Genomic DNA, 22896 nt, shown 5'->3' with positions numbered 1-22896 from the left:
AAAACATCCTGATCTTTTTGTATGTTTGTTTGCATTTGGTTGTTTTCACACAAGTTTACACTATGTAGCCCAGACTGGCATTAAAGTTGTGATCCTCCTTCTTCAGTTTCCTGAGTATGGGGAACAAAGGTGTGCAGCAGCATGCTGGGTGAGACTATTTTTGACCAGCATGAATTAGGCAGGTAAGAGCTGCCTCTTACCTGGCAGCTAAAGCACTGAAACAAGAAAAAGAATCATCTCTGACATGATGAGGATGGAGGATGGATATGAACACTCAACTTCCACTCCCAAACCTTGACTAAAACTAAAAGTTTTGCTTTGCTTTTATTTTGTACATACACAAACAATGAGAACAATGAGACAGAAAGTTGAAAACCAAGAAACACTTCAATTTATGCCAGCAAACACCAGAAGACCAAGAAACTAGTAGCAGAATAACAAACCGACCAGTCTAGTTTAGAGGAGATTTCTTTATTCATTAAGATTTAATGAAGAAACACATCATGTTTAGTTTTTTTAAAGAAATTTACTGACTAAGATCAATGTAGGTTTCTCTGTGTTTGCATTAGCTAAACAATTTGAAAACATTAACTATGAAAACAAAAATACTCATTTCTTTAGGAATATGTATAGGTCTCTTGTATTGGACATCACCTCCCACTCACCATCTGTTGAAAACATCATTTCCATTTTTATTTGGCATATCACCTATCTTATTGTCCAGATATACTATTATCCAAGAGTTTTTCCTTCTTCAGACTACTCAAGACCCAAGTATGGGCCAACCAATCTTCATCTGTAGAATGTTCTATCACTGTGTGAGAAAAATACTTGAAAGGGCTGGAGTCGGCCATAACATAGCAGCCACATGGCAAAGACAGTCAAGTCTTACCTACCTACCCAGACCCTCTGGAGCTGCAGAGATTCCTGCTCCTGCTTCTTAGCCCTTCCTTCATATATCCCTATATCTCTTTTACCTTTATAGAAATTATCCAAAATGTTTCTGTTGCTTGCAACCAAGCGCTATAAAGGATCTGGATAGAATTTACTCATGAAAAAGTATGCCAAAAAATATTCGTGTTGAACAAAATTCATGCTTCACACATTTATCAGACATTATAGCTACCTTATATCGTAGAGTTCATGGACCTTAATCTTTTCTTGTACACATGAACTCAGAAAAGAAAAATTGGAGATAAAGGGATGAGATGTTCTTTCCAGAGTCATACAGCTAGTAAGTATATGCTATTTTTTTTCTTTTAGGAGACTTGAATTTATTACACCAGCAGGCCCTGAGGAGTTCCTCCTCCAAACTCTGAGAACGCCCTTGACGAATAACAAGGTTAGATAGTGGGGTAGGGCTACCAGGGCGATGCTGGTTGCCAATAGGTAAGTTTAAACTAGGGGAGGAGGTTGCATAGGCAGGAACAAGTTAGGGTGGTACCGGAAGTTCAGAAGCTGGAGGCAGAAGGCCTGTTTATAGGAGGCGATCCCAGGATGTGGTGGTATATAAGAATTTTACAGCCCTTACATTGATTACAGTTTGTTTACAAAGGGCAGGTGGTGATTAATCTCTACCTGGGGCAGTTAGTGCTATGAGATCAATTGTCCAATAGGGGTATTCCAGAATAGTCACACCCTGGAATTGACCATGCAGGGAATGCTTTCTCAATTCAGGTTTCTGTGCCTAGTGTCAGCCAACGTCCTTGACATTCCCCCCTTTTGATACCTTTTGTAGCAAGAATGAGCATGAATCTTCTGTGAGATTCATCATATTAAGTCTGGAGCATCTGCACTTTTAAGGCCTTAGCATACATTTAAAATAAGATAAAATAGAAACCAATTGATAATTCTAGAATGGTATCTGAATTGTTTTTAATTACTGAGTTTCATTTTCACAGTACCTCTGGATCCTGGAAGTGGAGCTGCTATCCAGTATCCCAGATGCGGTGCATCGTAAGTCCAAACTAAGTGATTGTTATGTTCTTTGACCACTCCCCAGCCATGATTTACCCAAGAACCTTAAAAGGAAGGTAAGTAATAAACAAATAAAAATGTTAGTTATGTATCTTTAACACTAATAGGAGTTGCTGATAACCCATTGAATAATACTTAGTAGTAAAAAAAAAAAAAAGATACTAGATCTAACTGGCACCATCTTGGATAAGGAATTGAGTTTAACTGCCACCATCTTGTCTTCATGGCTGAGGACTTAACTGAATTCCTAGAGTCAGAGGCAGGGACTTGGACAATAGGTTACTGGACCTATCAGTCCTGTACCTTGAACTCTGGAGACTCTCCTGCTCTCTGTGACCCTGCTCCCTGACCATGACCCTATTTAGGCCCGGACCAGTTCAGACACCAGGGTGTGCCATACCTTGTGTCTCCTTACTCTCCTCAGGTCACTATAGCATCCCACTTCAGCTCTCCATTGGAGTTGATATAGTTTGTTAGGATTGTTTTTCTGCTCTTGCTTTGCTTTACTACTCTCATGACTCAGTTTTCTAACAGTGTTGAGTGTATTCAAGGCTGCAAGTTTTCAGGGGACATGTGTCCACCTGCAGTCAATGGCTTTTTAATAAAGATTCCTGAGTCAACTTCTCAAAATGTGGCTTCTAAGTATGTGAGTAGTGAAGTCCTACTTCAAGTCCTGTGTTTAATTTCCAGAGCCACCAAAACCAAATATATACATAAAGACATACACATAGATATACATATACTGATTCATTAACAAATGGTTATCTGTCTTTTGTGCTGGGATTGTGATCAAATACTTCCAATATATGTCTTGTGACCTTATTGGGTTATTAAACACTATAATAATATAAGTATGGTATTTCAGGACTAATTTTTTTTTGTCAGTCGTGGGGCCTGAACTCTGGGCCTCAGCACTGTCCCTCTACCGCTTGAGCCACAGCACCACTTCTGGCTTTTTCTGCTTATGTGGTGCTGAGGAATCGAACCAGGGCCTCATGCATGCAAGGCAAGCACTCTACCACTGGGCCACCTTCCCAGCCCAGGACTAAAATTTTTAAACTTAAAAGAATGCTATCTGTTCCAATAAAAATTTACCATCTGTAGAAGATTATTTTTTAAAGCGCTTATACGTATAAACACTATAACAAAGCTATTGATAAGTTTTGTGTATGTATTTTTTGTTGTATCAAATTATTTATTTCAAGTACAAAAGTAGTATTTTACTTGTGTTTATAATTGATACATGTATTTGTAAAGAAGAGTATGATAATTTGATAGTTGAATGGAATATCTAATATGAAAATCAGGGCAATTGGCATTTATATTTTTCCTAACATGTATGATTTTATGTGTTAAGAAGCTTTTTTTTTAACTCAAGGCTAATGCTCTACCACTTGAGCCATAGTTCCATTTCTGGCTATTAGGTGGTTAACTGGAGATAAGTGTCTCATGGACTTTCCTGTCTGGATTGTCTTCAAACAATTATCTTCAGATCGCTTCTTCCAGAGTAATTAGGATTACAGGTATGAGCCACTATACCAGTACTGGTTTTTTTTTTTCAGGGTTTTTTTTTTCCTCTCTTACTTAGTCTCCTCAGCAAACCTACTAGGTAGGTATTGTTATGCTATTACAGATGAGAAGCTTGACATGTAATACTAGCCCATTTGCTTTGTGAAGGCTCACAGAACAGGGCCTAGGAACAGGCCAGGAACAGGGCCTAGACATTTAAGAGCACATGTTCTTCCTTCCTACTTCTGTGTTTACAAGTTAGTGCTTTATGTTGTGTGTGAAATATAACCCAGAAGCTCAGGTGTTATAAACTTGGTCCCTAGCATGGTATTACTGGGAAGTGGTGAGGCCTTTAAAAGCTATGGCTACAGGAAGGTCTTTAGTCATTTGAGGCATGCCTTCCAAGGGAATTTCAGGACCCCAATACCATGTTCTTCTTCCTCTTTGCTTCCTAGCCATGCAGTGGGTGTTTTGCTCCTCCACAAAGCTCTCATCATGATGTGCTGTATCACCACAAGGCTAAAACAAAAGGGCCAACAAAATTGTGGATTGAAACTTCTAAAATTGTGAGCCCAAGCAACTTTTTTTTTTCCCCAAAGTTGAGGAAAGAAAGACCGTATGTTTGGGACTATGCTGCTGCTGCTGCTGCTGCTGCTTTCTTTCCTCCACCTTCCCCTCCCCCTCCCCCTCCTCCTCCGCCTCCTCCCCCTCCTCTACTTCCTCCTCTTCTTCTTCCTCCTCATCTTCCTCTTCATCCGTGTCTTCTTCTTTCTTCTTCCCTCCTCCTTCTCCTTCTCCTCCTCTTCCTTCTACTTCTATTTGTAATAGGGCTATTTCCTAATGTAAGTTTGACAGCCTTTATAACATTTGTGATAATTCTTTATATTTAAAGGTATGTCATTTTGTGCAAATGTCTATATCTGTATTCTTTTATATAAAATCAGGGATTAATATCTTTTATTTACACAATAAATGTGAGAATCTTTTAACCTGTCTAGTTCTTTTGATTTTTATCAAAAACCATAGACAACAGTTTCCTTACTATGCTATAGAACTCTAGAACTAATTCCTCCTGTCTATTGTTGATATCTCTATTCCCATATTGATCTCAGCATTATTCACAATAGCTAAGATACTGAATTAGCCAGAGTGTCCACTGACGGATGAATGGGTAAAGAAAATATACACGATTATTATTCAACCATAAAGGGATGAAATCTTGTCATGTGCAGAGAAATTGTCCAAATAGTTGTTTGTTTAATAAGATAGAGAAAGTTGGAATGATGAAAATGACTCAACTGTCTGCCTTCAAATAGACACCAACTGCATATATATCAATTCAAATAGTTTGCTACTGGAAGTTCTTTAAAAACAGGCAACAACCATTTAAGACTCATATTCTTCAGTGAATCCAAGGGCTATTTCTGTGGCTACCAGAAAAAAGGACTCTTTTTGTCTCTAGCCTTCAACCTAGGTAAATATGCAGTAATAAAGGAAGATGCTTACGTAGAGGGAAAAGATTATGTGAAATCATCAAGGCTCTGTAGCAGACTTGCCCAAGGCAGCTCTACACAGGGACTGTTCAGCTATGGACTCATTAACCCCACACACACACCCTCCACGCACATGTCTTTTTTTCTTCTGGTAACTTAGACTCCCACCTTGTTTACATGAGAACACACACAAGGGAATCTGAGTGGGGAAGTGCTGGTATACTTGCTTAGAGAAACTAGAACACAGGAAAAAATATTGGTGCCTCAAGTTGTTTGGGGAAAAGAATAACTCTTCTTGTTTTTAATAAAACACTGTTATTTACTTTCATGAAATTGACACTTCTCAACAAGCTTTTAGGTAAGCTCATATGACCTACTAAAAACTCCTGAGCATAAATAAAAACTTTTGTATGTCAGTACTGGGGTTTAAACTCAAAGCTTTGCACTCTCACTTGGCTTTTTCTCTCAAGGCTGCTGCTCTACCATTTGAGCCCACACCTCCACTTCTGGCTCTTTGCTGGTTAATTAAAGATAAATGGAAAGACTTGGAAAAAGTGATATTAAGTGAAGGAAGCCAGGCCCAAAGAAATATAGGTCCCAGGGTTTCCCTTATTTGCAATAACTAGTATATGTCTGAGACAAGCAGAAAAGGTCAGATAAGTTGATGTTAGGTAAAGTGAACCCCAAAATAAGTATTTAAATGTTTTTCTTTCTTGTGATTGTTTCTAACATATTTATAAGATTATTTCTTTGTTGCTTTTTATGTCCCCCCCCACAGTACAACCCCTGCTTTCACTGTATTTGATGTCAGTATAATTTGTGGAGGGGAAGGGGAAAAAACAAATTGTTTAAATAGGGATACAGGTGGACCGATTGCAACAATGCGATGTGCAAGACGTTATGTTGAAAAACAAACTTTACAACTTTGGCAGGGGATAGGGGAGGGAGGCGATGGAAAGGGCTGGGAAGGGGAAACAAAGGAGGAGGCAACAATGCTTGATAAGAAATGTACTCATTACCAATTGTAACCCCTCTGTACGGTATTTTCACAATAAACAAAAAAGAATCTCACAGACTTTTCTCCCCAAACTGGTATCAAATCAGGATCCTTGGATCTCAGCCTCCTGAGTAACTAAGATTATAGGCTTGAACCATCAGTCTCTGGCTTTCGTTAATTTTTTTCCTCTTTATTTTTTATTGTCAAGATGATGTATACAGGGGTTACAATTACATAAGTAAGATACTAAGTACATTTTTTGTCAAACTTGTTACCCCTTCCCTCATTTTTCTCCTACTTTCCCTCCTCCCCAACCCCCCCCAAGTTGTACAGATCATTTCCAACATATTGTCTTGTGAATATTGCTGTTACATTGGTTCCCCCCTTGACCGTTGTCTCACCATTTTGTTGTTCCCCTTCCCTTCCCTAATTCAGATAGACGTATATACAATGCCAGGGTATCAAAATCAAATACAGTGACAACCGGGGATAACCATAGGGGGCAGAACATAGAAAAGAAACAAAAAAAATCACATAGTACATTAAAAACAATAACCAAAAAGAAACCTCTTGTGTCCATGTCTTGGAGTTCTCTTATAAGGTCATATGTACGTAGCTTTTGAGCTATTCTGCTCATCTGCTAAGAATATCCGAGACATATACTAATTATTGCAAATAATTCTTTTTAATCTTTCCAAATCACTGCCTCTAAACACTGGAGGAAGGAGTGAAGCACTCTGGTGTTTCTAGAACATACATTGCCATCATTTCCCCCCCTGTAATGCTAATTTACATAAAGCTAAGTTCGGTCACTAACAAAGGGCATCATATTTGTAAGGTTACTGACAAAGCACTCAAACATTCCAAAGAAAACACTCATGTTATTTTTATCTCACGAACATACCTGTGTTCATATCGAATGTCCAAGCAGGTATGCGGTCACCCCTGTGGACGTCATCCGCATGTAGGAGAGGGAGTGAGACTTGAATGGAGCCATCCACCTTTAACTCCTTCCCTCCAGAATATATTTTCACACATATTGCAGCAAGAGGAGTCAATTCAATGCTTTCAAAACCTAAAAATGGGGACACAATCGTGTATAAATGGAGATTGTATTTTAGGTAAGAAATTATGAGTCTAAAATATCTAGTTCTTCTATTTCCACAGTATTATCCATTCTCATTTCAAATAGCTGAGAGAGCCATATCTAGGAATTGTTTTTTTTTTCTTTCACACTTTTTTTAAATTGTGAAAATACTGTACAGAGGGGTTACAATTACATGAGCAAGGTAATGAGTACATTTCTTTACAAGCATTGTTGCCTCCTCCTTTGTTTCCCCTTCCCATCTCTTACCATCTCCCCCCCCACCCCACCACTCCCCTGGGCCAAAGTTGTAAAGATCATTTTTCGACCTAACGTCTTGTACATCTCATTGTTGCAATGGGTCCACCTGTATCCCTATTTAAACAATTGTTTTTTCCTTTCCCCTCCACAAATTATACCAACATCAAATACAATGAAAACAGGGGTTATACCGTGGGGGAGGGACATAAAAAACAACAAAAATCATCTTATAAATATGTTAGAAATAATAGCAAGAAAGAAAAAAACATTTGAGTCCTTATCTTGGGGTTCATTTTGCCTAACATCAACTTATCTAACCATTTCTGCTTGTTTCAGACATATACCAGTTATTGCAAATAAGGGAAACCATGGGATGTATGTTTCTTTGGGCTTGGATTACTTCACTTAATATAATTTTTTCCAAGGCTTTTCATTTCCTAACAACTGGGGCAATGTCATTCGTTCTGATGGAGGCATAGAATTCCATTGTGTATATATACTACATTTTCTTGATCCAGTCATCTACTGAGGGGTATCTGGGTTGGTTCCATATCTTAGCTATGGTAAATAATACTGTAATAAGCATAGTTGTGCTGGTAGCTTTAGTATGGTCTTGTTTGTGATCATTTGGGTAAATGCCCAAAGTGGGATTGCTGGGTCATAGGGGAGCTCTAAACCTCTTATGCTCCTGGATTGGAAGGATAAACATCGTGAAAATGGCAATACTTCCCAAGGCTATCTACAAATTTAAGGCTATACCTATCAATATTCCAACCTCATTCTTCAAGGAAAAAGAAGAGGCAATCCAAAATTTCATATGGAACAATAAAAGACCCTGAATAGCAAAAATGATCCTTAACAGAAAGAATAGTGCTGGAGAAATATCAATACCAAATTTCAAACTCTACTATAAAGCCACAGTAATCAAAACAGCTTGGTAATGGCACAAGAACAGACCTCCGGACCAATGGAATAGAATTGAAACCCCAGAAATGAACCTACAGACCTATAGCCATCTAATCTTCGATAAGGGAGCTAAAAAAATAGAATGGAAGAAAGACAGCCTCTTCAGTAAATGGTGCTGGCAAAATTGGTTAACTACTTGTAGAAAACTAAAGCTAGTTCCTTATATATAATGGATCAAAGACCTCGGAGTCAAAGCAGACACTCTGAAAACATTACAGGATGGAATAGGAGAAACCCTAGGTCTCCTTGGCACAGGCCCAAATTTTCTTAATAGAGACCCAGAAACACAACAAATCAAAGAAAGGTTGGACAAATGAGATTGCATGAAATTGCAGAGCTTCTGCATGGCAAAGGACATAGCTAGCAACATCAATAGAAAGCCCATGGATTGGGAGAAGATCTTCACTAACCATACAATGGACAAGGGTCTCATATCTAAAATATACTTGGAACTCAAAAAATTAAATCCCCCAACAACAAATCCTCAAAGAAACAACTGCCCAATAAATAAGTGGGCTAAAGACTTAAAGAGAAACTTCTCTGAAGGGGAAAGAAGGATGGCTAATAGACACATGAAGAAATGCTCAACTTCTCTAGCCATAAAAGAAATGCAAATCAAAACAACATTGAGATTCCACCTCACCCTAGTTAGAATGGCTATAATCAAGAACTCTAATAACAACAGATGCTGGAGGGGATGTGGCCAGAAGGGAGCCCTACTGCATTGTTGGTGGGAGTGTAAACTTGTTCAACCACTTTGGAAAGTAGTATGGAGGTTCCTCAAAAGTCTCCACATAGGAATTGTTTTTTAAACGTAACTTCAAAGTAGGTCATAGATACAAGTTAAACAAGACAGCTTTAACCAATCAGTGTGTGTGCGAGTTACTTCATTATCTCCATCATCTCACTTAAGAACACTGGTACCCAACTCAGTATTTTTGAAAAAAATATCATCAAGAAAGCACATCCATTATATCATAGCCAAAGGCTGCACTGCACTTCACCATCAATGCAGGTGCAACATCTGGCCTTTTATCTTCCCAGCAGTTCTAGAACCAATAGACCCACATGTGCTCCACATGTAGAAAGCACTCTTGTTCCAAATACAATGTTTAATGGGTAAAAATGGCAATTCCATAAAAAACAACCGCTTAAAAGTATTCCAATTTGTGCTTTAAAAGTGGCATGTAGTCTCCAAAACTTACGTGTAAATTAAATTTCTAATAAGTAACTAAATATCTAAACAAATTATATCTGAGGAAAGATTTATGTACTGATGTTTCTTATAATCATTATTACACATCAGAACACCCTTAGGAAGGAGGGGATAATAATGACTCCCAAAGATCAGGAATTATTCCCCGTTCTGTTCTCTACAATATGTGGAGCCCTGCTTTTCAAGTCTTAATCAAATTTGTGGGAAAAGAATGTGCTGAATGAATTGAAAGAATGAATTTATAACATCTAAATTTTCTCTCTAGTCAGAGAAATCCAGGAAAAGCACTGAGACAGTATGTGTAAACACCACTACTAAACAAACCCTGCACAGAGTGTTTTTTTATTTAAAGAAAGTATTCCATAAAAAGTATTTTTTATGTAAAGAAAATCAGCAGTATCTGTAAACAATTCAGATTAAATTTGTTTGGGTTCTGTAAAAAAAAATATTACACTATATAATAACTACAACACACCTGGTTTGTTGAGAGTAATTCCAGTCGTATACAGAAAATTGTCCACTTTTAAAAACTGTTGTAGGACTGTGAGATAGCCAGTAACGTTGCTAATGTGATGGTTGTCAGGAAGTTTAATTAAGGCTTTTGAAAACTGAACACTCGGTTGAGATTTGGCATCTGGAAAAAGGAAATCTCATTAATGAATAGCTGAAACAAAGGCATGTGAAGCATTACATCATTGGTCAGGACATTTTACTTTAAAGTAGTTACAGTTATTTCTAAAAGTTGTCTAATGTGTTTCTAACATTTCTAAATCTTCTCACATGATTATGACTTTAAATTCAGAAATGAATAAGAAACTTTCCTCATTTTAGACTGAACAATGCATCTTTGCAGAAAGGTCTGCCTGAATTTGTTGCCCAGAATATCTTCATCCTTCCTTGGATTTCACTCTAAGGGACCACACACTGACCATTTTTAGCCCCACTTGGAATTTCATTTCTGTAACAGCAGTGGAGTTGACAGCATTGGCCAAAATAGGCTGAAATCCATCCAAGCATCTTACTATTCTCTTAGTCAAAGTGATTTGTTCAATAATGGGCCTTGTCCCAGTTAATAAGATGTACTGTGAGTTTTCTTTGGACTTAGCAGGCACTTTCTTGTTTACTCCAATGGATTTTATCTAAGCAAGTATACAGCTAAGAGTTTCAATAACCATCTGTGACTAAAAATGAGAGCTTGTTAGAAAATGGAGGAAATGCTCAAAGCATGAAGCGGGCACAGTGGCTTGTGTTCTTGTAATCTTAGCTACTAGGCAGGTAAAGATAAGAAGGATGACAGTTCAAGGGTACCCCAGCCAAAACAGTTTACAATACCCATCATACACAGCCAATGAAAAGCTGGGAACATGAAGGAATACTTCAAGAGGTAAAGTGCCAGCTAAGTAAGTAAGCTGAGAAAGCGTGTGATACTGGCAAAACAAAGAAAGAAAATTTAAAAATCAAAAGCATCCAGGCACTGGTGGATCACATTTGTAATCCTAGCTATTCATAAGGCTGAAATCTGAAGATTGTGATTCAAAGCCAACCCAGGCAGGAAAGTCCATGAGACTCTTACCTCCAACTAACCACCAAAAAACTGAAAGTGAAGCTATGACTCAAAGTGGTAGAGTGTTAGCCTTCAGTAAAAGAGCTCAGTTACGGTTCCCTGGCCCTGAGTTCAAGCCCCATTAATAACTACAACAAAACAACAACAACAAAAAGGGGTCAAATATAGTCTAGTTTAAAATGGGAATGTCAGCTTAATGATTGTAAATAACAGCATATTTAAAAAGAAAATAAATCAGCGGGGTGCTGGTGGCTCATGCCTATAATCCTAGCTACTCCAGAGACTGAGATCTGAGGATCACATTTCAAAGCCAGTCAGGGCAGAAAAGTAATGTGAGACTCTTATCTCCAACTAACCACTCAAAAACAGGAAGTAGAGCTGTGGCTCAAACTGGTAGAGCACTAGCTTTGAGCCAAAATTGCTCAGGGATAGTGTCCAGGCCCTGAGTTCAAACCCTAGAACTGAAAAAAATAAATGAAGGAAAGAAAAACAAATAAAAGATACAAAACTTTCCTACAAGTGAAAACATGTGCTCTTTGCAAAACATATAGTTGTGCTTCTGAAGATTTTGTACATTCCTAGAGTCATGATTTTTCCTCTTCTTTTTACTATAAACATATTAATACATTGCTCACACTTCTATTGTACAAAATGAGCACCTTTCTGATCAAATACTTTGTGAAAGTTAAAAAGCGAAAAAGTATATGTATCATTACTGCAAGCATCCATCCTTTCTTACTTGCTGCTACGAATAGGTGGCCTCTTGCGAGATATGGCAACAAAGGAAGTGACTGAGGAACTCAGAGGTCTCAGGATGTTTTCCTGGGCACCTGCCAACCTGCAACCAGTACTGTCCAGACTAATAAACACACCTCACTGCTTGGCATTGGTGGCAAAGGTGTGGCATAGACACACTCACACACATTAATCCACTTCATGCCAGCAGAAATTGTGATTTCTAACAGGGTTTGAAGAAGCCAATGAAGTGTTAAGACTATGTCAAAATAAGACAGAATCAAATAAAGAAAATACTAATATAGAACTATGGAGAGGCAGAATTCATAAAGTCTTAGCAGCCGGAAATATGCCCCTGTGTGGGCCTGTGGTTCTTATTTACTATGCATCCCTTCACACACAGCTGTGCATCCTCCATTCACCAGCTAAATCAGTGGTTCAAAATTCTGCCAAAAGTCCAGACATCTCAAGAGTATCTACAGCCCCACTCAATAGATTACTCCAAAATTAATCAAGTGCTACTTCAACTTTTTCCCAAACAGTTGGAAAAACGTATTTGCAAGAGTAAAGTACTCTTAATAGGTTAGAAACAAAATGGCTTCAAAGTGAAGAGCACTTCTTCAGAAACAATTGTTTGTCAGTTGTAAAGCTATTATTGGTTAGATGGTAAACAAGTGAGATTGCCAGAGGTTTCTTCTAAGCACCATTAAGAGGCCTGGGGAGATAAAAGAATGTTTGTTCATTCCTTTGTCACCTTGGTGGCTGGTGAGGAGGAAATGGAATCAGTCCTCAAAATAAGGCTTTGTGCACTCTTTCCCTTGGGGTGTACAAACAAGGCAAATCATGGCTTCCCAACAACCACATAGCTACCCAGGGTTAGGCTTCTCCTACCAGCAGCAAGACTAACCCAGGAAGAATGGCTCACAACTATAGCATTCCATAGGTCAGAGTGACATGAGTTCTGTCCCTTTTCACCACCTACGAATGTTCCTTGTGAGAGATGTGATTAGACAGAAGGACAGACAGAAGTAATTCGTGTAATTCCCGTCATCTAAAGTCAAATGTTTCCATGGCAGAGGATAAGTGACCTAGTAAAAATAAAAACTATTTCCAGTACACAAAAAAACACATAGTCTTATAGCAGGATAAGGACCAGGTTAGATCAGCTTACAGTCAATACTAATCATCACTGATCAATTCTGATTTTTCCCAAGTTATAAATGAGATTGATTCATCTCCATAATAACCCCTATATTTCCTAATTAAAAAGAAGAAATGCACTTACCAGCTAATTTTCCAGTAATAAGAACAGTGTCTTCAAATAGCCATATATTTGCTTGGCTTTGTGGGAACAGGGAAAGTGTAACTGATGAATAAACTGTGAAATGTAACACAATTAAAATAGTTAATGTGGGGACAACACTGGGGCAAATACAGTTCTGCTACAGAAGTTCTAAGTAATGGGGTAGAGGAACAAAATGATAAAAGCAATGTAAAACAAAGAAAGAATAAATATAAAATATGATGGGGGAAAAACACAATAAAAGTTACAATTTTACTGATCTTTTCCATTTTAAATAGTAGTTGATACACCAATGTAATGAATGATGGGTTATAATGGGCCTACATATAAATAATCCTGCTGTTAGCTGCCTGAATAACTTGTTATTTTTTTCTATATAGTTATTTCCTATTTAGTTCTTAAGACTTGTTTTGGGCTGCTACTGAAGCTTGAACTTGGGATCTGAGCACTGTCCCTTAGCATTATTGTTTAAGGATGGTGTTCTACCTCAAGAGCCACAGCTTAACTTCCTGCTTTATTGTGGTTAACTGGAGATAAGAGTTTCACAGACATTCCTGGCTGGGCTGGCTCTGAACTGCAATCCTCAGCTCTCAGTCTCCTGAGGATGACAGCCACCAGTGTCTGGAATGAATTTTTTTTCTTTTCTTCATTGACTCAAAGATTCTCGGGGAAGACTACATCCACTCTTCATTTTTAACTTCCCACACAGAGCACAAGACTCTTCCACAGTGTACAATTTGCCAAATGGACTTGCAGTTGGCAGAGGCAGAAACTAAAACTGTTATCCAGTCATGTTGAGTAGTAATATAGGATGGACTAAGCCTGCCAAGGAGAGTAGGTGCCTGGAAAAACGTGTGAGACAAGGAAGTACAGATCTCCTGAAATAAGACTAAATTATTTCAAGACCACGGCCTAGAGTTGTAACAAAAGACCATTATAACCAAGAACAAATGAAATGAACAACCCTATCAAAAACAAGTCACCAAAAGCATGTTTCCATGTGGTATTCCTCCTCTGTATATATGTAAGGGTTTAGTAAATGAATAGCAATAGCACAGTATTCACAAATCTCTTAGAGGATAAAAACTTGCACAGAAGTACATTTAGTATTTAGTATTAAAATGAGTTTTAAGGAAAAAATACTGTGTATCTGATGATGGGTGATAGTAAAATGAAATACACCTTTATTCTTTATTTCTGTAGAAAAAAATGAGTTACCAAATAAAACTTGGATTTCAGAATCCAATAACATTTAGACTCATGGATTTATTTTAATTGGAGAGGAGGTGGTAGAGTCACAGCTTGGACTTCAAGGTGATATATTCAATATTTTCTAAGTCACAGGTAGCTAAAAAGGAACCATCCTGACAACTTTTAAGGCTTCAAAGCCTGAAGAGAATCTCTATGAACCTCACTAAAACTTATATTCAGCTTTCTTTTCACTTATTTTTTTTCTTCCTACAAAATGGCTGTTAAATCCACTATGAAAATGTTGAGATACACAAAACAGGTTTTAAAAAACATCATAACCATTGCAAACCACCACCAAGACAACCATTAATAATATCTTGTATAATTCTTTACTGACATTTTTTCTTTTTTGGCGGGGGGGGGGGTCCGGTAGTGGGGCCTGAACTCTGGGCCTGGGCGCTGTCCCTCAGCTCTTCAGCTCAAGGTTAGCACTCTACCACTTGAGCCATGGCGCCACTTCCGGCTTTTTTCTTTCTGCTTATGTGGTACTGAGGAATCGAACCCAGGGCCTCTGGCATGCAAGGCAAGCGCTCTACCACTGAGCCACCTTCCCAGCCCCTGACATTTTTTCTTATAACTTGTTTTTCGCCAGTACTGGGACCTGTATTTATGAATGTGCAACAACGCACTCCTTCCTTTTGTCATTTTTTCCATTGGTTTCTTCTTCTTTTTCTTTGAGTGAATGGTTTTGCATAATTTGTCTTTTTTTAAAAGTAAAGCATTTAAACCATCAATTTATGTCAAGTACATCCCTATTCTGATTTTATTCACTTTCCATCTTATTTCTTATCAAAATTTAAATAATGGCTCAATAATTCAAATGTTCCAATATGAAGCCAAATATTTGTTTCACCAAATAAGAATCCTCATAAGAAAAAAGAAAACTGGTTACCTAATATATCAACCTTCAACCAATACTTTGATATTTTGCACAGCACATCCTTACCAAAGTCCAATCAGTCCCTCTACATACTACCAATGCTGCCTTCACTACATCCTTTGTATTCACCTGTACTTCCATTTTCTGTCTTACTTCAGGTGTTGTTATTGTACACAGAATCCTAATCAACTCCCTGGCCAAGCTCTCCAGATCCAATTTAGCCCTCTGATGACCAGCAGCACAGCAATACACATTTAAAAAAAAACTAGTTTCTAAACAACTTAGTCCCCCTGTGCTAAGAATCAACGGAAACTACCTGATTTTGAATATAAATCCAAACGATTGCTTCCTTTTTGGGGGGTGGGGTGTTTGTGGTGGGGCTTGAACTGAGTGCCTGGGTGCTGTCACTAACTCTTTTTGCTCAAGGCTAATGCTCTACCACTTGGCCACATTGCTACTTCAGGTTTTCTGGTGGATAATTGGAGGTAAGAGTCTCAGACTTTCTTTCCCAGGCTGGCTTTGAACACCAATCCTCAGGTCTCATCTCCTGAATAGCTGGAATTACAGGCATGAGCCACCAGTGCCCTGTATTTGCCTTTTACATCTATCTATCCAAGCCTAATTTCTCAGTAACCCTTTGGACACACCAGGGTCCAACTCCCAGCGCTATGTGCAGAGAAGTTCATGCTCAGGATCCCTTCAATCCTCTGCAGAAGGAAAAGGCCTTCATAATTCCTATAGCTTAAAGGTTTATGTCTCCCTAAATTTATAGGTTGGACTTCTAGCCTCCATAATAGCATTATGTGGGGCCTCCTAAATAGCAATTAGATCAAGAGAACAGCGCCTTCATGAATATGGTTTGTCCCCCAAAATAAACAAATCGGTTAAACATGGCACCTTGAATCCTACCTGCAATCTCATCATTTGAAGCTAAAGCAGGAAGATTGCGATTTTGAGGGCATGCTGGTCTACTTAAGACAACCCTGTAACATTTTTCAAAAAATAAAAAGGGAAGGGCAAGGGACAGGAGGGAAAATTGAAAACAAACTCAATTCCAAGGAACTCATTTGCCAATTATACCAGTAAGGACACAGTAGGAAGGTACCAGCTACAAAGCACAAAGCAAGCCTTCATCAGACACCGAATCTTCTACTAGAAACATGATTTTGGACACTCTAACTTCCAGAACTGTAAGAAATGAATTAATGTTTATAAACCACCCAGTTTTAGGTGGTTTTTCTTTATAGTAGCCAAATGGACTAACTGTGCTCTTCAAACTGGATCTCCCTTCTAACCTCATCATAAGGACTTCCTTTACAAGCTAATTAATATTCCCAGTCTCAGTGCTCTCTTATAGAAATAGTTATCCCCAAAACAAGGGGGATCATTTACCCTTAGTAAGCCAAAACACTGTTTAATTGCTTACTTGGCATTCTTCCGGTCTTCCAAGGCAGAGGTGTCAACACATAGCCATCTTTATAAGCAATAATGGTTAAGCTGAGGCCTAATTTATAGGGCACTTTTATCAACACTGCTCCATTGTTTTTAGTTACTGTGGAGTTGGTCTTCGTGTAGTTTACAAATACTTCGACAACTGCTTGACTCAGGTACTGACGGCTGATGATGTCATTCACCTGGACTTTCAGCATAAACACAGACACTGAAAGAGAAAAAGTTAGGAATTGGAATATATCACTTGAAAGTACACCACTATCCTTGAAGAGTCATTAAACACATGTGAGTAACAGGGCACACTGTTTGTAAATTTAGAAAAAATATATATAGCTATGGATGGATGAAAAAAAGCTAAGAATGTTCTCATAAATTCATTATCCTTCCTAAAACTACATACACTTATTTATTATATAATAATCACTTTACTGTTAATTTTTTCCTACCAATTTAAGAGAAGAAAGTAGACTAGTGAAAAACAAAAGGGAGTTTTCCTCTTCAAGAAAACATATTTCCACTCTGTCTTGTTTATTCTAGTGCTATCAAGTTATCCAGATTTAATACTAATTTCAAACATAGTCTAAGACTTTAAAATAGTCATCTAAATAAACCTGTGAATGCATAGCTAGTACATTTATTTTCTTCTATTGTCTGGAAAGCAGTTCCAAGTATACAAAATAATCAAACATGTTTTTCTCTATAATATTAGAAAGCCTTACACATCAACTATATGAGAAAACATACGTTGGAGGAAAAAAAAGTTAAGGCTGATTTTTGCTTAACTCTTTGGTCTTACTCCTCAAGCACAAACTTGGCAATGGATTCGGTAAATTTACCAATAATTACATCAGGTGAAATAAAAGAATTTATACTATCAAGAACTTATGCAATCAAGCACAGTAACATCTTTGCAAAGATGTCTTCTCCCCTGTAAGTGAGATGTGGCCTAAGTCAAGAGCAAGCTAAGAGTTGGGCGCCAGTAGCTCACACCTGTAATCCTAGCTACTCAAGAGGCTGAGAAGCCTTTGTCTGTTCTAAATTTGTTAAACTGAATCTTAAAATTTTTTGCATCATAATGAAGACATTTTAAATACAAATAAAATCAATTAATAAACTTTTGGTACCAGCAAAGGTAAAATTAACACACACACATACACACAAAACTGATCCTTTCAAGAGTTCAAAAATGAGCTTTAATATGCAACTAAAATTAACTAGAATGCCTTACTGTGAATGTGGTTGAGAAGTTTATTCTTACATGACATCAGTTAAAAAGAAAAGTATCCCCTGGCCATGGCCCCCCCACACACAAACACACATGCACACATGCAGGCCAATCATGGCCTCAAACTCTTTGGCAAACAAAGCCCAGAAGGCTGTAATATGCATGACATGAAGGGCCCCTAAGGTAAATGTAGTTAATGGGTCCGTATTACATAAAAACCATGATTACAAAGGACTATAGTACCTGCTGTTCAAAGAATTACTCCCACCAATACAACCCCTTGTCCTCAAACCAATAAAATGTATATAAAATACATGTGGTAGTCAATCAGAGTCAATCAGGGGGCTCAACACTCAAGAACTTATGCAAAGATATACACAGAGAAAATAGTTGTTGGAATTAAACTACAGAAGAAAGACTATGAGCTCCTACTCATTGTGACACCAGCCCTATACCAGTCCCTCTCTAGCCACTGTGATACCAGCACTGCCCTGCCCCCTCTTCTCCCATGTGATATCAGTGCTGCCCTAGTCCTTTCTACCCACTTTGCCAGCAGAGCTGCCCAGGATCCTCTCTTCCCACTGTGACCTCAGCACTGTACCAGTCCCTCTCTACCAAGTGTGACCTCTCTACCAAGCGCTGTCCTAGTCTTTCTGCTCTCACTGTGACTCCGACACTGCTCTAGTCTCTCTCTCAGCACTGTTCTAACCCATCTCCTCCCACGGTGACATGAGCTCTGCACTAGACCCTCTCCTCCCATTGTGACATGAGCACGGTACTCCACCCAGAGACTAGTTTGTGCATCCTCCCTGACTGATCTGGGAGGTCTGTTATAACTCTTCTTGTGAAGTGGCTTGAATATATCCAGCTTCAGTTCTTTCACTATTATCTTAAGCAAGTGCATTCAATGATACAGAGAACAACTGTAAGTGTGGGGTGGGGGGAATTTTTTCAATAGGCTAGTCTATATTCTTTTTTTGTTTGTTTTGTCAGTTGTGGGGCTTAAACTCAGGGCCTGGGCCCTGTCCCTGAGCTCTTTCACTCAAGGCTAATGCTCTACCACTTGAGCCACAGCGCCACTTCCAGTTTTCTGGTGGCTAGTGGCAGATAACAGTCCTGCCTGGACTGACACTGACCACAGTCCTCAGATCTCAGCCTCCTAAGTAGCTAGGATTACAGGTGTGAACCACTGGCACCCAGGCTACATTCTTAAAAGAAAATAAAGGAAGTTGTATGGCTCCAGTGGCTGGCTGTTTGCTTTGCTTGTGCCTTGTTCAATCCCCTGTACAGCACAAAAGGACAAAGAGTATTAAATACAAAGAAATGTGATAATCCATAGGAGAGGGAGATTGCATATGACTCAAAGGAATTTAATATTAAAATTTACTAAAATTTTGCTAATAGATTCATTCAATCTAATGCCCCTAAAATAGTTGCCTCAATTGCATGGTTTTCCTCATGTTTGGTAGTTAAATGTGCTGATAAATCTATACTTAAACACATTGGGTGGTAAGCAAGCAATTACAAATAAATTGACTGAAGTACAATACACTGTATGGAGAGCTCAAATAAAAAATAATTCTTTACAAAGACTAAACCAAAGCTGAACAAAATAAGCTGCAGCAAAGAGGTACTTGCAAGAGAGGGAGTGGGGCCAAGGGGTGAGAGGCAGATGAATGAAGAAGGAAAGGGGGGAAAACGCAGTCAACAATTCATTGTATATACCACAAAGTAAGAAATAAAGGAAGGAGCCGGGCGCTGGTGGCTCACGCCTGCAATCCTAGCTACTCAGGAGGCTGAGATCTGAGGATCGTGGTTCAAAGCCAGCCCAGGCAGGAGAGACCCTAAGACTCCTATCTCCAATAAAACCACCAGAAAACTGGAAGTGGCGCTGTAGCTCAAGTGGTAGAGCGCTCGCCTTGAGCTGAAGAGCTGAGGGACCAAAAAAAAAAAAAAGAAAGAAAGGAGTGTATCAGAGGGAGGGGCTAAAATGTTGAAGGGACAACAAATTAAGATTTATTACTGTGTGGAAAATAACCTATGTAACCTGTGGGCAGGGAAGAAAAGGAGAAAATGGGAAGGTGACAAAAGGCATGACATTGTCTCAAAAAATGAAATGTTCTCATTACCTGACTTATGAAATGATAACAGTGAAATTATATTTTAAAACATTAAACTCTGGAAATCAGAAATAGAGAACATTTAATGTATAATAGTAACTAGCATAAATAAATTACTTTAGAAATGCCTTCAAAAAAAGATTTGTTGTATACATAAACTGCTTTGTTAAATGGCAAAAAATAATACAAATCTTAAAAATTAAGAAAAATGAGAGAAGGGGTGGATTGGAAGGGGTGGGGAGAATTGAAAGAGATGACATTGATCAAGATGTATGGTATTGATAAACTACATTGAATGGCAACTCCTTTGAACACTTACTTAAAGATAATAAAATATTTTTGAAGTGTATTAAGAAACATGTCTTATTTCAGTTAATACACATACATACATGAGATCTCAAATAATGTAATTCTTTAGAAGGGCAAAAGCAAAGTTTGGCAAAATACAACACCAAGAAGGTACTCAAAAGGGGTGGAGTAGGGGTCAAGGGGAAAAGATAGACAAAAGAAGAGGAGAGGAAGGGGAGAAAGCAATTAAAATCCATTGTATATCCTACAAAATTAACAATAATGAGGGAAGGGGCAGATAAGGGAGGGATGGGTAAGAATGTTGAAAGGGGTGACATTGATCAAGATATAGTGTATTCATAAACTGTTAAATGAAATCTGTATATAATAATCAAAAGGAAAACAATGAGTCTTAATGGGGATACTTTTTTTAATTCATTTGCTTCAAACATCAATTTCAGAAATTCTCACAGGCTTTAGATTTGCAGACATCCCAATGTGTGATTAAGTGCTTCAGTATAATTCACGAAACAACTGAAAGTTTCATCTGTCTCATCCTTGACAAGAATAGCTGCTAAAAGAAGACATACTCTAACTTTCTGACAATCTAAAGTTTGATACAGAAAATGTTTTCAAATGTCTCCTAATTCAGAATAGATGGTTTTATGTTTTTCACATTCAATAACCATGTTACACATTCAATGAGCAAAATATCTGCAGGGGTGTCTCAACCATCAAAATGAGTCTTCCTCTCTGCTAAGGTATGCCTTCATTTACTTGGGACTCTGTACAGTGACTGCCCACCCAGAAGGGCTCTCTCTATTTTACTTGGGAAAACACCAGCCTACTTTGGTCTTGCAATTATTTCTTTCCCAGTCCTACTTGATGGAAAATGACATAAAACACAAATTATATATATATATATATATATATATATATACATTTATAAACACACACACATATGCTTTCTGTAATACACCAAGGCTAGTGCTATAACTGTATGTTTTCCAATTTCATCCTAATAAGTCTAGAAGCTAAAATTAAACATACAGTGAGTTTCTTCAAATCCACATTCTTCTTGAAAGTGGAGAGAATGTTATCATATTTACTAGTGTATTTTCTTTCCATCAAAGCTAAAAGGCTGAGTTTTTGCCTATACCTATATGATGGGTCTCTCACCTTGGCACAGACCAGAGCAAAGCAACATTTAAAAAGTTATTTTTTTATCCAGCCTGAAAGCTTAAACAAAATATTTAAATAGACAAGAATGATTCCTTTTCTTCACATGAGAAAGTTATAAACAAACCAAGCATCAGTGGTTCACTTCTGTAATCCTTGCAACTCAAGAAGTTGAGATCTGAGGTCTGTGGTTCAAAGCCAGCCCAGGCAGAAAAGTTCATGAGACTCTTATCTCCAATTAAGCATCAAAAAGCTGGAAATGGAGGTATGGCTTAAGTGGTAGAGTACAAGCCTTGAAAGAAAAAGCTCATGTACTAGCACAAAATAATTCTTTAAGTTATAAAGAACTTCCTGCTGCATGTGTAAACAGGATATTCTGACTCTTAACAGTCTGTTCAGGCCAAGAGCACAGGCAAGAAAAGAAGCACTTGGTAACCAGAGTAATTTAGCTACAACTCCTTTGGAGTTCTGTCCTCCAACACAAATACTTTGGCATTTACACAAGGCAGATCCCATGATTAATTATGTGAATTTCCAACCAGAGGTGCAATTGTCTCCATCATCTACCTTCTCTTCTCCGTTGTATTTTTCAACTTTCTATGAACATATTATTTTCTCTGTCACTTAATTATAATCATTATGTCCTGCCTACATAATCTTCTTTTCAATGTCACCATTGGTTTAAAAATGGTTCACTATCAAATGATTTCAAGTGTTTCCTTAGAAAACATATAATTTAAACATTCAAAGAAACATGTAAAAATAAAATACATATCAATGAGCTAGGTCCTGAGGTTGCTGATTACGATTTTTTCACATGGTTTGAAGAAGCATTATTAAGTCTGAGAATCACTGAAATTCTAAGGAAGAAAACAATTATCTTCAAAATGTTTGCGATCCAACACTATATTATGGGTTCACCACTGAATACTAGTAGGGTACTCAGTCTCAAAGGGATTTTTCTAATATACTGTTATCTATATCAAGTATCATCTACATCTTAATGTGATACTAGCTGATAAAATTACAGTTCACTTTATAAGCGTCAGATATGATCTTATTACATTGTTAGAATTTTGTAACAACCTATGTGGATTACAACCACACATATGGAGAAACTACCTCATTTGCAGATTTCTCTGGTACAAAAATTGCCCGACAATCTTGTATTTAAAGAATCCCACAGACTCCACTCTCAAATTACTCAAGCTGATTCAAAACTTTGGCAAAGTAGCAAGATATAAAATTAACCCTCAAAAATCAATGGCGTTTCTGTATGCCAACATGAGAAAAGTATGGCTGAAATTAGGAAAGCAACTCCATTTGTAATAGCCCCACAAAAAATAAAATACCTAGGAATTAACTTAACTAAAGAAGTGAAGGACCTCTATGATGA

General features: G+C 37.9%; 1 protein-coding gene across 1 annotated transcript in view; it reads right to left on the bottom strand.

Moving 5' to 3' along the window:
* The window catches only part of Fam171b (family with sequence similarity 171, member B), a 64909-nt gene that overhangs the window by 5023 nt on the left and 36990 nt on the right, over positions 1–22896 (bottom strand). The window contains exons 2-6 of the mRNA XM_013028968.1: positions 16663–16896; positions 13088–13180; positions 9979–10137; positions 6881–7051; positions 1905–2021 (exon numbers count right to left, since the gene is read on the bottom strand). Of these exons, the coding sequence (XP_012884422.1) occupies positions 1905–2021; positions 6881–7051; positions 9979–10137; positions 13088–13180; positions 16663–16896 (774 nt within the window). The remainder of the gene's footprint in view (positions 1–1904; positions 2022–6880; positions 7052–9978; positions 10138–13087; positions 13181–16662; positions 16897–22896) is intronic.

Source organism: Dipodomys ordii, unplaced genomic scaffold (genome assembly GCF_000151885.1).
Source record: "Dipodomys ordii isolate 6190 unplaced genomic scaffold, Dord_2.0 Scaffold5, whole genome shotgun sequence".
NCBI classification, from domain to species: domain Eukaryota; kingdom Metazoa; phylum Chordata; class Mammalia; order Rodentia; family Heteromyidae; genus Dipodomys; species Dipodomys ordii.
This window is presented reverse-complemented; position numbering and strand designations above follow the sequence as displayed.